Below are 16,781 nucleotides of genomic sequence, written 5' to 3'. Positions count from 1 at the left end.
ACTGCAGAATGTAGCTTATGAACAGTAACTTTCAGAACTTTCACAAATTAAAAAACATTGTTTTAATGTAATTTGCAGACAGCCCCTTGTAGAAACTGTGTAATGTAGTTTGTAGGCAGTATCTTTCAAAAATTGCAGAAACCAAAATATACAGTATATAAATGTTCAGTTTCAGAAACCAAATCATGTCATTTGTAGAGAGTCCATTTTTGAAACTGCAGAATGTAGCTTATAAACAGTAACGTTCAGAGCTTTCAGAAACCAAGAGTTTATGGATGGTCCATTTCAAATGATGGACTTTGTAGGCAGTAATTTTTAGAAATTTCAGAAACAAAGAGACATAAGTTATAAATGTTTTAGAAACCAATTCATGTCATTTGTTGATGGTCCCTTTTTTAAACTGCAGAATGTAGCTTATAAACAGTAACTTTCAGAAACCAAGAGACAGTTTATAAATGTTCAGTTTGAGAATCCAAATCATTTAACTTGTAGACGATCCCTTTTAGAAACTGAAGACAGTAACTTTCAGAACTTTCAGAAACCAAGAGACATAGATTATAAATGTTCAGTTTCAAAAACTAAATCATGTAATTTGTTGACGGTCAATTTCAGAAACTGCGGAATGTAAATTGTAGACAGTAACAGTGTTCTTGTAGTACATTATCTGTGAGGAATAAATGCCTTCAAAGTGGCAGGACATCATGTAAAAAAAAAAAGAATTGAAAAAGCTGAAAGATAGGACTTTGGGTGCTAAAGTTAAGTGTAAAGTTAACTCTCTTAAGTGGGAGATGTGCTCTTTGGAGCAGATGAAGTCAGACAGACACACACACAAACACACACACACGCATAGCGGCACAGACACACAGAATAAAAGTGTGGGTCATTTCCACATCAGTAGTTGTAGAGCTGTGTCTGTGACTAGCCTTGCTTGCTTCTTCTGTTTGTGTGTGTGTGTTTGTGTCTCAACCTGTCAGTCCAGCTGTAACCCACTGACCTTTACAGCATGTGTATGCACCACAAATGCTGCAAGACCTTGACCTATTAGCCGTTTAGGTCAGGACTTCTAAGCAGATGCCAATCAGATGCCCAGTTTTAAATTCAACTCTTAAATGCTTTTACAAGCAAAGACAGTGACATTTATTTTAGCCTTTTCTTTTTAAAATTGTATTTATATTAATATTATACAGCTCTGTAAAAAATTAACTTCAGTTAACTGAATCAGTTTCTTTAATTTTGCTATTTATATGTTTAAGTTTGAGTAAAATGAACATTGTTGTTTTGTTCTATAAACTACAGACACCATTTCTCCCAAATTCCACATAAAAATGTTGTCATTAAGAGCATTTATTTGCAGAAAATGAGAAATTACTGATTAAACAAAAAACATGAGGAGCTTACAGACCTCAAATAATGCAAAGAAAAAAAGTAAATATTCATAAAGTTTTAAGAGTTCAGAAATCAATATTAGGTGGAATAAGCCTGTTTTTTTTATCTTGGCATGTTCTCCTGCACCAGTCTTACACACTGCTTTTGGATAACTTTGAGCCACTCCTGGTCCAAAGATTCAAGCAGTTCAGTTTGGTTTGATGGCTTGTGATCATCCATCTTCCTCTTGATTACATTCCAGAGCTTTGCAGTTTGGTAAAATCAATGAAATTCATCGCTATTTGTTTCCAGAGCTGTATACATTTTGTATATGCAAGCAATTTCTCAAAAAAGTGTTTTCACTCCAATTAACAATAAGAGAAAAAAATACTGAATTAACAAACAAGTGTAATTATAACAACACTAATATACAGTATATACATATTTACTAATACATTTAATCAGAGTATGTGACTTTTAACCTGTTTTATGCAGACATACGATTCCATATCCAGTTTATAATTCTAACAGTTAGCTTTGCACTAATATTAACCCATTTTTAGATTTTTAGAGTTTAAAACCTATTCTACTAGATATTGTAAGAAAGCAGATTTACACTTAGGAATCAAAAAATAGATTTACATACTTGCTGGTGCAACTCTCTTACAACACCTTAGGGGTTAAACCCTGTGTATACTAAATATGAATAATTAAATAAAAAATCTGTAAAGCATTTAGGTGGCTCGTATCTGAGGTGCTGTTAACTTGCGGTTTCTGAGGCTGGTAACTCTGATGAACTAGTCTTCCTTTTCTGGGGTGGTCCTGATGAGAGCCACTTTCATCATAATATTTTTTAAGCCCTTTCGATGGCAATTGAGGATACTTTTTTTCAAAGTTCTTGATATGATATGAATTAGAGCTATTTACTGTAGACCAACTCTACCTCTGTACAACACAACTGATGTTCTTAAACTCATTAAGAGGAAAAAAATTAAAGTAAAGAACTCTTGAAGTTCAGCACAGCTGTTAACTGCAAGCTGATCATTGCAGGTGAATCTACCTCATAAAGCTGACTGAGAAAATTCCAAGATGTGCAAAGCTGTCATCTAAGCTAAAATTAAGCATACCTGACTTTTTGACACTTTTTACATCTGGTAACTTCATGCATCTTGAGTATTATAGTTTTTTTTAATTAATCAAATATGCTTTTGATTACCAAATGTAAATCCATATGGAATAAATGGGATCTTTGTGAGGCTTCCTCAATTTCCTCTACAAAATGTCATCTACCTTTTGGAAACTAAACCTGTTTTCGCATTGCTTTCCACTTTGACCTGTTTGGCAGCTTGTATTACTCATCCGTGCTTCGTCTTTTTTCTCGTCAGAGGGAGCTCTAATCTCAGTGGCGTCCTGCTGGCTGATTTCATTAAGATCAGCACCACCTTCCACCAGACTGGCGGGAACAGAGTGCGCAGGCCTGAGCAAAGAGCATGCGCCGGAAAACGGCAGCTAATGCGCTCTGTACACGCTAATTAGAAGCTCTAAACCTAATCTGGTCCAGTTCCAAATGAGGGAGAGGGGTAGAAAGAGAGAGAGAAATGAAGTAAAGAATGGCTGGATTCAGCAGTAAAAGGGACATTGGTTTAAAAGAGAAAGCAAAGAAAAAGATTGTTGTCTAGATTATTTTCTGTTTTATATCATTTGTGTATCTTTCTAAGAACTTTCTTACAAAATAACGATTAACATTGTTGTAGTGCCAATGTTAACCCAGTCTGCCTTCTTCATTGTTGCTTAGAGTTTTCAAAAATAACTTTTTTCTACAAACAAAAAGTAAACTTTTAACGTGAAAACTTTAAACACAGTCAAAATAATATAACAGCTAACAGAAGACCAATAAAAAGGATCAAAGTGGTTCCATTAAGCTAGAATATTTCAAGAATGATTAGCAAAATTTTAGTCTGTATCATTACATAAATAGTGTTACAGGAAAATTCTGAAAATGTGTGATTTAACATAAATATATATCAGATTATTTTTTCACTGAAAGTAACATTTAACACGTGAAATATTTTCCAAATTAGTCAAAGTCAAAGTCAAAATTAAATTAAAGAATTTAACTGAAATTACACTGATAATTGCACGTTTTAAACAATGAACTTCTATTACTTGAATTGAAATATCCATAGCATATATACGAAAAGCTTATTTTTAACAGTGAGAAAAGTTTTCAGAAGTTTAAAAAATACAAACATTCTATATAAATTCAAGCTCCCTAGCTGGGGTTGAACTAGCACTAGATTTTTATCTACTTTGATTTTAGTGTGCCTAAATCTTGAGAATTTCTATTTAGGCATTACATAAAAAAAACTAATTGTATTTGTAATAGAAAATATAAAATTTTGAAGTAAACCTGCAACTGTCAAAATATAATTAATAAAACTCATAAAATTGGGACTTTCCTGAACTTTACATTTTAAAATGTGTTTTTGAATACTTATAAAAGATTTCCTATCTTCCAAATCTTTCATTTTGTTTTCTAGTTTCTAGTTTTTATGTCTATTTTCGAACATGCAGAATTTGGGTTAATTCGTCTTATCGATATGTATGATATGAGTACATTTGTTCAAAATCATCTATTCTGAGCAAACAGAATTCAAGAAGGGCCTGGCTTCCAATGCAGGTGACCTAGGTCCCCTCAAACCCCAGCTTATGAAGCTGTGCCCATGATGTGTCTGTGTGTGTGTGCATGTTTTTCTTGTATGGACATGTGGGGACCAGACTCTAGGAAACAGGCCTGTGTTGTAGGGACCACCGGTCCTCAATAATCCTTTTGGTTAAAAAAGTATAAAGAATGTAATAGAGAAGTTAGCAGCAGTAGCTCCTGAAGACAAGCCAGCAAGGACATTTGTGAGAGTGTGTGTGAATGTGTGTGTGTGTGTGTGTGTGTAGACCACATGTGTCAAACACAAGGCCCGCGGGCCAAATGTGGCCCGCCACGTCCTTTTATGTGGCCCGCGAGAGCTTGTAAGATCTTAGTGTCTATAATAAATGGATCAGAAGCGTGCTTTGACCAAAAACTACGTTTCCCACAATGCTTGTCGATTGTATTACCCGCGAAGTTACGGCTTACTGCCACTACACGGCAGTGTAGTCATTGATGTGGAAACCCTGCCGGAGGGAAGGCGTAACTTCGCGGGTGAAATGTTTATCCCATAATGTCCAGAAAAAGAGAAGCTGATTCAGACGGACGGCTGTGCTTCAAGGCGAAAGAATGGTATGCCTTTTGTGTTACGAAGAGTGTTACTGACCAAAATAAACGCTTTTTAGAAGAGATATAAGTTATGTGTAAATATTTATAAGACAATAGCTGACAAAATCTGTTTTAATGATTTTAATAAACATCACTGTGTCAGCGCTATTCAGTTTCACCGCAGCGAAGGACGAAGACGTGAATCACTTATCTAACCAGCCTGTACTGATTTCTGCTCCAATAACCCTTTCAATAACCTCCAATAGCCTTTTATAGTCTTCAGTAGCCTTCAACAGTCTAACCCTGCAGCCGTGGTGTGTGCACTAAACTCCGTAGTTATAAACATTCTGAGGTTAGCAGCGCGCTAACTGACCTGTTTATAATGTAACGTTAATCCGAGCAGTGACTCCGTGACGCTGCTCTGAACTGCTGCTGTTAGCTGCTTGTGCTGAAAGATGAGCTGTAGAGAGCTGTATTATCCGGTTAGTGGGGTTAAAACCTTTATTTCCTACACAGAAGAACTTAAAATGTTTTAAAAACGCTCCAGACTGGCTGAGCTGAGCCTGTAGCCCGTGGCTGGGCTGTAGCTCTGACTCAGTGAAGACAGCGGGGGCTTGTGCTGCTGCTGCAGCTCCCACTAGTGGTTGGATGAGGAACTGCTAAATCTGAGGAAATGCTAAATCTATCACATATTCTTAACAGCTCACAATTTTTGATTTTATATTTATTAAGCCTTATTTCAGTATCAAACGTTTTGATCAAAGTTAATATAACTTGTATTTTATGTCATTTCTATTCACTTGAATAGTTTGGTTCTTGATTGATGGAGTTTTTGGATTTCATAACATGACAAATTAAAAGGATTTATGTTAATAGAGCAACAAGCAAACATTTTTCCCATTTAGAGTTATTTAACATTAAGGAGTAATTACATTCATTTTATATTACATTTGGTTACATTTTATTACATTTATAAGTTACATCTGGCCCTCAGAGGACAGCCAATATGCCAATGTGGCCCTCGGCCAAAATGAGTTTGACACCCCTGGTGTAGACAGAAAGGGGCATGAGCAATAGAACAAAGGGTGTCTGCAGGGACTTTGCAGGTAAACAGACAAACAGACTGTATAAAGGAGCTGATCTCAGTGATACCATCGGCTCAGTGGAAGCCCTCCAGATAAAGTTCACCTCTTTCTCTCTTTTTTTGCTCTCTCTCTCCTTCTCTCTCTCTCTCTCACACACACAAACACACACACACACACACACACCTGTTTCACTTGTTCACTCCCTTGCATACCCCAGGGTACCTGTAAACAAAATATAAAGCATCTGTCTGTCAGGCCAATACACTGTGTGTGTGTTTGTGTGTGTATGTGTGTGTGTGAGAGAGAGAGAGAGAGAGAGAGAGAGAGAGAGAGAGAGAAAAAAAGAGAGAGCTCCTGTGAGACACTATCCCAGGCACTTGCTAAACACAGTTATGGTGTGTTGTCTCTGCAGGTGCTACAGCTTGTCTGAAATATAACTTAAGCCTTAAAGCAAGAGAGCCAAACATGACAAACAATTCACAATTTCATCTGGCATCTCCTCTGTCCCTCTGCACTTCACCAGGACCCTTACACATCAATCTAGCATGTATATGTTATTGTGCAACACTTTTTTAAGAGTTTCTAGCTTTTTCTGAACCACCAATCCGGTATTAACCAAAGAGCATAAGACTTTCCCATTCTTAGTCCTAGTTTTCATGAACCACAAGCAGTACACGAGACATTCATTTAATGTATGAATTATGAATCGTCCTTCCATTAATAATTCAGCCACATGTCCAATTAGCAATGAATCAAAGATCTAATTAAAAAATATGGGGTGGGGCTCTGAGAATGTGCAAATATATATATATATATATTTTTTCATAATAACTCTGATTAGGTTTTATATTTAGTGCTGCAGGACAAATCATACACTAAATTAAGAGCCATAGAACGGTGATGGTAATCAACGCTTTCAGAGCATATTTAATGAAATGAAGAAAGCGTATCTTGATTAGGGTGAGGCTACATGAAGAAAAAAGGTGCCCTTTGTGTTCTGCAACTCTTTCTAACCTCTAATTAGGGGTGTGAATCTTTTAACTCTGTGATTTGACTTGGTAACTATTGAACATTTTTCTCTCTTTTCTGTTTCTCTGAGCAGGTCTCTCTGCCTCTGCCTCTTTGGTCTCCTTGGCCTGGATGATCGCCTCCTACCAGAAGGTCCTTCGTGACTCGCGTGACGACAAGCTCCCCATGTCCTACAAGGCAGTGATCATGCAGATGCTTTGGCATCTCTTCACCATCGGTGCTCGCACCATCGCCTTTGCCCTCTTTGCCTCCGTCTTCCAGCTCTACTTCGGCATCTTCATTGTGGCACACTGGTGTGCCATGACCTTCTGGATCATCCAAGGTGAGACGGATTTCTGCATGTCCAAGTGGGAGGAGATCATCTACAACATGGTGGTGGGCATCATCTACATCTTCTGCTGGTTTAACGTCAAGGAGGGTCCGGCACGCTTCCGCCTAGGCGTCTACTACTCTGTAATCCTGGTGGAGAATGCGGCGCTCACGGCGGCCTGGTACATCTACCGGGGGCAGCAAACCTCAGACTTCTATGCTCTTATTATTGTATGTGTGGTGGTGTGCAGCTACGCCCTGGGGACTTTCTTCATGTTTGTCTACTACTGTCTGCTCCATCCAGATGGTCCTATCCTTGGGACCCAGTGGAGCTGTGTGGAGGAAGGGATGGGGGTCATTGGGTTAGGGGGTATGGATCTGGGGACACCTCTACCCCAACCAGACGTGATTACTAGTCCCCCGAGAACCCTACCAAGGACTACGGGTGGGGAGCGAGAGCCTGGGGTTGGGGACAGGGACAGTTGCTTGCCCGTGTTTCAGGTGAGGCCGCAGAGTGTGCCTACAGTACCTTCCCCCCGAACACCCAAAACAGAGGGTCCCGTGATCCGTATTGACCTTCCCAGGAAGAACTACCCTGCCTGGGACGCACACTTCATCGACCGCAGGTTGAGGAAGACCATCTTGGTGCTAGAAAACACGTCTCCAGTGACGCCACGGATCCAGTACCGCAGCCTCAGCAGCCCCAAAGAGGTCACAGAGTACGAGACTACTGTGTAGTGCAAGTGTGCTAGACATCCCACCACCAGGGGGCTCCACTTGGGACTCTCTGCCTCGAAATGCATCTCTGCGCAGAGATGTTAGAGGCACAGTTGAGAGCAGACAAGTGGTCAACACTGGGCGATGACGTCCCAGAACACGGATGGTGCTACAAATGTTGGACCTGTGCATGCATGGGGCACGGGATACTGCCACCACCTGGCAACAATCGCCTGTTGTTCTCAGAGGGTTTCTTATGAACGGGACACAAGGAACGAAAGAATGAATGAGATTAGGGTTTAAAGGCCAGCTGGTAAAGGAAAGGACTTCTAATGAAAATGCTAAAGAACATTTAAGCTAAGATCAGTGCCACGAAGCCAACACTAAGTACTGTTCTTAAAAAAAAAAGAATTGCCCACATGTTAAGGTATCTGTCAAGGTAAAGGTGATGATTTTGATTAACAATGATGAAGTAGGAGATTGCAGAAGATACATGTTAAATGCTAGAAGAACTGACCAACCGGTTCAACCATGAACCCATACTGGTCTAAATCTTTATTGTTATAGTGACTTGAAAACAGTACCAGTTGTGTATTACTTTGCTTCTGTGAATGGTGAGAGTAGCCAGTTAAAATCATCCATTTTTCCTTAAATGAGTAATTGATTTATTTATTGATTGATCTATTTATTAGATTTATTTTTATTACTCTGTGGCCATGATACAGTTCTTCTTATAATACATCCATGTATACATATAATCTTTTTGTTATATGTATACAGTATATTGGAATGGTGCCAGTGTGTTGGTATGAATGTTTTTGGGTTGTCTGTACGTTCAGTTGGTCTTGATCATACTGCATTGTTTATCTGTAAAGATAAAAAAAAGCAGAAAAGTGCATACGAAGAAAAAAAAATCAAGCTATGATCAAAATGTAGTTGGAAAAAAAAGTTGTCGTAGTAAAAACGGCTGTGTCGACAGCCTTGGAAAAAAAGAGAAAACAAGACAAAACATTGTGTTGTTTGGTTCTTTATTTTCTTAACCGAGGATCTTCTCATCCTGTTTGTGACGCCCAGGTTCTGTTAAAGAAGGCGACAGAGCTTTTTTTCAAAGGTAGATGTTTGCTTCTCTCTGCAGGGAGGCATTTGATTTTAGTAGAAGGGAGCGTTTGACACGCAGAAATGTAGGAGATGAAGGTGGTGGATGTTAGACTGATGTAAGCCTCAATGTCTCCCAGCATGGTGGCGCTGCCTCTTTGCTTACCAGCACATCAGTTGCCTGGGTCGTAAAGAGACGGCTGTAAATAATCTGAGGTCTCCCGGGCCCCCGTTCACACAAAATTGCCCCCTATTGTCATGAGACATGAGTTTTTGAGTTGGGGATCAAAACATCATAATTAGGCTTGCTCTCTCAGAGTTGGTGGGATGGCCCTTCCTCTCCTTATTACTTAGCACAATGTTAAGACAGTACAGGTGTCTGTAAGCTGACAATTGGGAGTTTAGGTGCTGTAGCACTTCACATGCCTCATTCTGTGTAATAAAGAAAATTATTCTGGATAGAAGATGAAACTGGACACAATTAAATGGTGGGAAATTTTTTTTCTGCCCATAAAATAACAGTTTCAAAATCATGTCGATACTGATTTTTTACATGCTGTCCAGTAAAAAACAAGTTTCTTCAATTTTTTTCTCGATTTTTAAAACTGAAACTGAAAGTCAAAAACATGGTGGGGGTAGTGTCATGGTCTGGGCCCGCTGTGCTGCTTTAGGACCTGGACAACTTGCTGTAATTGATAGAATCATGAATTCTTTTAATATTAGTTTATTAAGCAGGAGTATAAATGCATTCTGAACATTTACAAACATACAATGTATCTTCCCAATTTTTTGCATAACACAAATAATTAACTAATAAAATAGCTCACAAACAATAAACACGCCTATTACCCTTAACCCCCCCCCCCCCATTTAGGTCCATTTAGGTACTTTCCAAATATTGTGGAAGGAGATGCCAATTTTTTATCAAACTGCCCATATCTATTATGTAGTGTGAATCTTATTTCCTCCAGATATAAAAGTTTGATCATTTCTAAACCATACCTTACTGCGGGGGTCGACAATAGATGTGGCCCGCAAGCATGAAACATCTGGCCTGCGAGGTAACTGAACAAAAATGGAAAAAATATATAAAAATAACATGCTTCCCTGGTGAGCTTTTGTTTACATGTCTCCCCTGTCTCTCTGTCGCACTCATCGTTTTTTTTGCCCGTTCTTGGGCTCCCTATCTCCTTATAAGGGCATTTTTTCCCGGCCATATCCCAATTCATTATTTATTATTATTGTTTTTTTTCTTGGGTTTACCTGCTTTGAGATCAACTGTTCTTCAGTTGGGTTTAACAACCCTCTGGGCTGCAGAGCTACTAGTCTTTTTATCACTTTTTTTTTGGCCCGCCACAAAATGGAAAATATCTGGCCCGCAGCCAAACTTAATGGCCGACCCCTGCCGTTCTAAGCCCTTAGTACAGGTGTCTTTGCTATAATGAGGGCGTATGATAGATTGTAGCTGCGGTTGGGGTTTTATAAGTCTTAATATAATTTCCGATAACTTAATTTCCGTAACTTAAATCTTGAATAATGTAACCTATCCATAATCCTAAATTTTACTAGAGAATATCTTGTATTCGTTGCGCATGTATGAATAATAGAACCATGAATTCTGCTCTCTACTAAAGAAAGCCTGAAGGAGAATGTCCGGCCATTAGTTTGTGACCTTAAGCTTAGGCGTACTTGAGTTTTGCAGCAGGACAATGATCCACAGCACACAAACAAGTCCACTTCAACTAAAACCCTTTAATGTGGCTGAATTAAAACAATTCTGTAACGAAGTATGGAACAAAATTCCTCTACAGAGATGGTAAAGACCCTTATTGGTAAAACTTGATTGCAGTTGTTGCCTCCTCACATAAGGCCAGGGTGTTTTTTGCTAATAAAATTATTATTAAAATTGTTTTTTTTTTTATATGTGTCTGATATAAAAATAAATTTTGGCAATCTGAAAAAATGGTGCCATTTTAAAATAAGGCTTCTTTGTAAAGGAGTTTATTAATAGAAAGAACAACAGTGAAAATCCCTTTTTTAACATATCTTATAAAATAACACAGAAAGTCAGTTTAGTCCTTTAATATGTTATTATAGTTAAATAAATAAAGTTACACGCAGAAATGGTAATGATGACTGAGAAAAGACAAAGTAAGATAAGAATCTAGTAAGATCTGAGGTTTAACAGTTGAAATGAATGTGGAATCACTATTGGGTACACAACAGGCCACTGCTGCCCTTCCTATTTAGGTGTTGTAACTTCTTTTTAATGGATTATAATCTAATTAATAACCATTAATGAACTCCTTAATAAACTATTTATAAACCCTTTATAAAGGAGCCTTATTTTAAAGTGGTACGGAAAAATGTAAGTATGATAAAAAGGCAAAAACAAAAGAAATCTGTTGGGGGGGGGAATACTTTTTTACAGCACTGTAAAAGCTAAAAGCCGAACAGGGTGGAATTCAGATACAGTTACACATACAGAGTTCTGTGACCCTCTGTCCTCGCTGTCTTTCTCTTCTACTGGACTTTTTTTTTGGAGTTGCTAAAATTGGAGAATAATCAACTGAGCCGCAGACTGTTCCGAGACATTAGCTGATGGGTGAGTCTGCATCAAAAATGAATGGGATGGTGGCGCGGCACCTAGAGCTACAGAGGGTAATTACCAGTGACATCACTCCAGCTTTCCTGCTGGAGAGCCGAGCGCGGCGTTCCGGGCGCAGACGCGCAGCCACTCGAATGCGCACGTCTTTTGGCGGGTTGCTGTGGTAACCGCGCACTGGTTAAGTCGAGCTCTGTTGGTTCCCCGTTGAAGAGCGTTCGAGTAGCTCGCCTCTCCGGAGAGCTGACCCATCATTAGTTCCACTCCTGTAGCCCACTTACTGCAAGCCCCAGGGTCAACAGCACCCTCTGCTTTACACACACTAACACACACATCACATAACGTACATGCACTCTCCCACTAAAAACTCCAAGGACAGCTGTACACTTGGTGGCCAGTGGCTCAATAGACATCCTTTGCACATCAATCAATATACAGCATCATATATACGGGTTATTGTAAGAATACTGTGTCTTGTGGCTTTTGAAAAAAAAAAGACTTTTAAGAGTTTATCATGTGTTTAAGGCTTAAGGCACAGAAATCATCTTTTACCAGCTTACTTTATATTTTCCCTTGTCATGCATTTGTCAACCCTGTCATGGCAAGCTGCATTTCAAGGTGGACAATTTAGTGAAATTCGGCATTTAATAAAAACAGAGTTGCACGCTTCTTAAATTGTTCATTGTGATTTTGGTGACATTCATGGTGATATTTTACCAGGAAATCCAGTGTTAAATAGACTTGGGGTGTAGTGAAACATGATAAAGAGAATAAACGTTTGTAGAATAGCCCACCTCTAGAATTATTACCCTCTAGAATTATGAAAAACAGCACTTCTAGCAAAGCTCTCAATAGGTTTATGCAATACAGGATTGTTTTCTAATAGCTGAGTCTGTTACAGATCATAACACTGCCACCTAATGCGAAGGGTTTTTTATCCCAAAAACTTAAAAAACTTTTTAAACTGTTTTTAACAAGTTTTTTTCTCTGCGCTAATGTGGACTACTGAAAGACGCTCACAGAGTCGCAGACGTCTGGCAAATATTCCTCATGCTAGATATCTGACTCAGTCGGCGACTGGGAGTCAGAAGCAGTGGCTACATACTGCTAAAGGAATAACAGAGAAAAAAAGCCCTATCCGGATGGGATTAGTTTCTCAGGGGATCCTGGGGTAATTTTTTATTTAATTCCCGTCCAAACTGAACATAAACTTGTTTTTCTGAGATGTCCTCTGAGAAAATTACAGGCTGAAATACCTACTGATATTTGTTGAAATTACCTTCGGTAATTTAAGTTTCTTCCAGATGCACATCTCAGAGTTTCGTCACCTCATGTTTGATAAAATAGCTATTTGTCCACTGCCACGTAACGTAATTACACTTTGGGCGCAATTTTCCTCGGTGATCCACGTAAACACAACAGCGAGTGGAAATGGAGGAGCTACTGAACGCAATGTCATGTGACCTGAGAAAGCCAAAAAAAACTCACTGGTCCTCCTGTCTCCTGTTTTTTTTTTATTGCAGTCCGAATGCAAGAGTTTTATCACTGAGTAGAAGTGTGAAATATTTTTCACAGACGTTCCCCTGAGAAACTAATCCTATTCAGATAGAGCTAAAGAGAACCACAGGTCCAAAACGCACCCCCTGGTGGACTAAGCAAGAAATGCAAAGAAATCACAATTTTTTTTTACATAATTAACAAGCTCAAAGTACTTAAATCGAAACTGTGTCATACTGTTCTATTTGCTGAGTTTAAATACAAATATGCATCATTTTTCACAAACAGAAATGGTGAAAAGGGTTTACAGGATGTTTTAAAGAAATTCTTAGGCCTTCTCTAAATGCTTCCAATGCCCTGAAGGCTCCTTTATCCCATTTGCACTTGTGTCGAATGTGGTCAGGATCCATCTCTGACCGCTCAGACTGTGTTTTGAGCCATTTGATCACAGCGCGTCCTCGGTTTTCACCCCAGGTTTCATGTGGTCGAGTGAAATCTGATCATGATCCGATCACCACAACCACACAGTGATGCGCAGTGTAAACAAGCTCACAATTACACACTCGCTCGCTCGGCTCGTCCTGGCTCGGTTTCTGGGTTTGCGGGATTAGTTTGCTTTCAAGCAGTGTAGCCCATAAGGCTTCGCTTAGACGCTAAATAATGCACAAATAGTTCCTTAAAGCATCAGAGCACTAAGCTAAATTGAGGCGACGGCTTATTTTCCGAGCTTTATGAGCTGGTTTAGGTTTTTAGAAGCAGAAAAAATACATGAAAATAGATTTGGGAACTTCTGCCCTCATAGTTGAAATGCTTTTTTTAAGAAATGTACTGAGTCATTGGGAATGAGTGGGCTTTTGTAGGGGGTGGGCAGTGTGGAATAAATATAGTATCACTAGGCCTGTTGCGATAATTAAATTATCGTCCTTTTGATTGAAGAATATACTGTATGAACATGACCTCAATCATTTTTACTGACCCTGATAGTGCGAGAAGTGTTTACTTGCATTTATTGTAGCAAAGATGTTGATTTTAGACAGTCACATGGACACACATCGGAAGTGACATCACTCTGGTCTGTAAGTGGAGAGAAAAATTTGTCTTATCTGTTTTCGCTGATCTGAAAAACGATCCAATCTGGGACTTTAATTATAGAATTCCATGGAAATACATAATTTCCAGATGTCGCTAAAAATATCTCTTTTATATATTCCACAAAATAGATTTTGCAATCTGTTCCCCTATTTTACCTTTTAATTTAAGCTCATCTGTCAACTTATCTTGATTTAATTTCAAGATGGTGGCGCTCGGATGGTGTGTATGAGTATTTTTTAATAAATTATCTGTGCACTTTTAAAGTGCACCAATAAAGTGTGGAGCTACTTTGGGCTTGTTAATGGTGTAAAAACTTTGATGGTGTTTTTTTTTTTTTTTTTTTGCATAGGCAACTCTATGCCCCAATCGCTAACATTGTAAGCCTTTTGGGAGCATCTGGTAAAAGTGATGTATTTCAGAAAGCTGGGGGTGAATGGAGGAGGGCTGTTTGACAAAAGTTTGTACACGTTATCCTGTTTCACTACAATTCAAGTCCATTTCACACTAAAGTTCTCCTTTAAGCTTTAATATGGAGCTAAATATGGAGCCAATTTTAGGTGAAATATTGTGTGAAATTACTATAATGAATTGCTGAACATGAACAGCAGCAAGTGTCTTTAGTCCCTTGAAAAGAAAAGAAAAAAGTGTAAAGGTTGTGATGTCACTCATGCCAAACATTTCTTTCTTAAAGGGGCGGGGTTATTTCAGGATGACAGGACACATTTATATAGCAAGATATTTTAGCAAAAGAAATCACTAAAGTGTCTAACTCATTAAAAATATCTACAAACTACAAAACTATAATAATACACAAAATAATAATAATTATACAATTATAAAAAAAAATACTAAATTATATATATATCTTTGTGACATGAAAAAAACATGAAACTTTTGTAATTACTTTGTTCTATTTATATAGAATAATTATTAAAATATATAGTATTATAGTAGGATATATACTTTTCTATTTCTATTTTAATTCCAATTGTCTGAACATTTTATTAAATTATATATTACATTGTATTGAGTTGAATTATATATAATATCAAATTTATAGGTAATATATTATCAAATTATTCATTGTTCTTAAAAGGGTGTATTTGCATCCCCTGATAGCAGATTACTCTGATCCAGATCTAGTTTTCCTTTTTTTTTTTTTTTTGGCTCCAATATGGGATTGTCTTATAATAGCTGAGTCTGTTACACATCTGTCTGAGTGTCAGCAAATCAAATAAGGTCTGAATATTTGGGCTGGAAGAGGTCTTAACACTGCCACCTGAGGCACATATGTGATACACAGCTGCAGTACAAACGTTTATTTTAATTATTTTTTACCTATTAAAGATTATACATGGATCACAAAATGCTGGACTGCACATTGTTCAGTGTTCTGCAAGTACTAAAAATATAAACATACAGTGAATGCCATATACTCAAAAAAGCATGGTTGTGGTCTCTATATTAATTATAATAACATATATTATATAACATATGACGTCATAATATAACATATTCCCTCATATTGCTCAGCTCCTAGCTGAACCTTTAAAGTACTAAATCCATCCTATTCTCAACCCTCTGATTGCAGCAGATCTCCAGTCTGTAGGAGAAGAGCAGTGTGTGGTTATTCAGTGTAACAGTAGATGCATATAGAGCCAATTCTACTGCTCTGCCACGCCCCTCTGCACTGCTGCGCCAATCACACGCTGCCACCGTGTGGCTGACTTTCAGAACTGCAGCTCAAAATGCAGATCTGTCCTCAGGCTGGAGCATTTTACTGTAGGAGTAAGACTGCCACTTCGATATTATTAATAGTGTAATATACCTATATATATATTTGACAGTTATGTGAGTAATGAGTAAACATTTAATATAATTAATTCAATGAATTAATACATCTAAAAAATAATAATAAAAAAACGTTTGATTACTCCAGCTGATTCAAAATGCATCAGCAAGAACATTGACACGTAATAAAAAAAAAACACCTTAACACCTTCATACATTTCTGAACTGCTGAATAAAAACATTTCAAATTCCACCTTAAGATCATCTACTGATATCCTCCTCCAGATCCCCCATATACAACTTAAAAAAAGTGTGGAGAAGCAGCTTTTTGTTTTATGCCCCAAAAATTTGGATACCATTATCATATCATACTTTTCATTAATAGCTAAAATGCGTTTATTTGAAGTAATGATATATAATAATATAATATATCAGACCTCCTTAAACTTTTATAAACATGTCCTAACCTTCAAAAAAACATTTTTATTGCGGCCATTTTCAACCTATTATCAGAGGCACACTGCTCAGCCCAATCAGCTCTCTCTCCTGCCCTGCCCTAAACCCATACATCACCAAGCGCCTCTCCCAAACTACCCCTCCTATTTCTTATTTAGCATTTTTCAAATTTGAGCTGAGGGTGGAGTCAGCAAAAATCAGGGAGTTTAGTTTAAGAAAGAAAAAGTTTAAGAAAAAGTTAAAAACTCTTCTTTTTACATTAGCTTTTAATTCGATTTTATTTATTTATATATATATATATATATATATATTTCTTTTACTTGTGTTTGTTTTCCTTTCTGTTTGTATGTACAGCACTTTAAGCTGCATTTAAATGTATAAAAGGTGCTATATAAATAAAATTTTATATTATTATGTTTAAGTGCTCAAGAATTCCAAAACGTTTAGCGAGAACAAAGTGGCAAGCACCATTTAAAATACAAAATAAAAC

General features: G+C 37.7%; 1 protein-coding gene across 1 annotated transcript in view; it reads left to right on the top strand.

The window, feature by feature from the left end:
• The window catches only part of xkr7b (XK, Kell blood group complex subunit-related family, member 7b), a 123,639-nt gene extending 114,875 nt beyond the window's left edge, over positions 1–8,764 (top strand). The window contains exon 3 of the mRNA XM_007250792.4: positions 6,803–8,764. Coding sequence (XP_007250854.3) covers positions 6,803–7,776 — 974 coding nt within the window. The 3' untranslated portion in view covers positions 7,777–8,764. The remainder of the gene's footprint in view (positions 1–6,802) is intronic.
• The last annotated feature ends 8,017 nt before the right edge of the window (positions 8,765–16,781 follow it).

This window comes from Astyanax mexicanus, chromosome 13 (genome assembly GCF_023375975.1).
Source record: "Astyanax mexicanus isolate ESR-SI-001 chromosome 13, AstMex3_surface, whole genome shotgun sequence".
Taxonomy (NCBI): domain Eukaryota; kingdom Metazoa; phylum Chordata; class Actinopteri; order Characiformes; family Acestrorhamphidae; genus Astyanax; species Astyanax mexicanus.
This window is presented reverse-complemented; position numbering and strand designations above follow the sequence as displayed.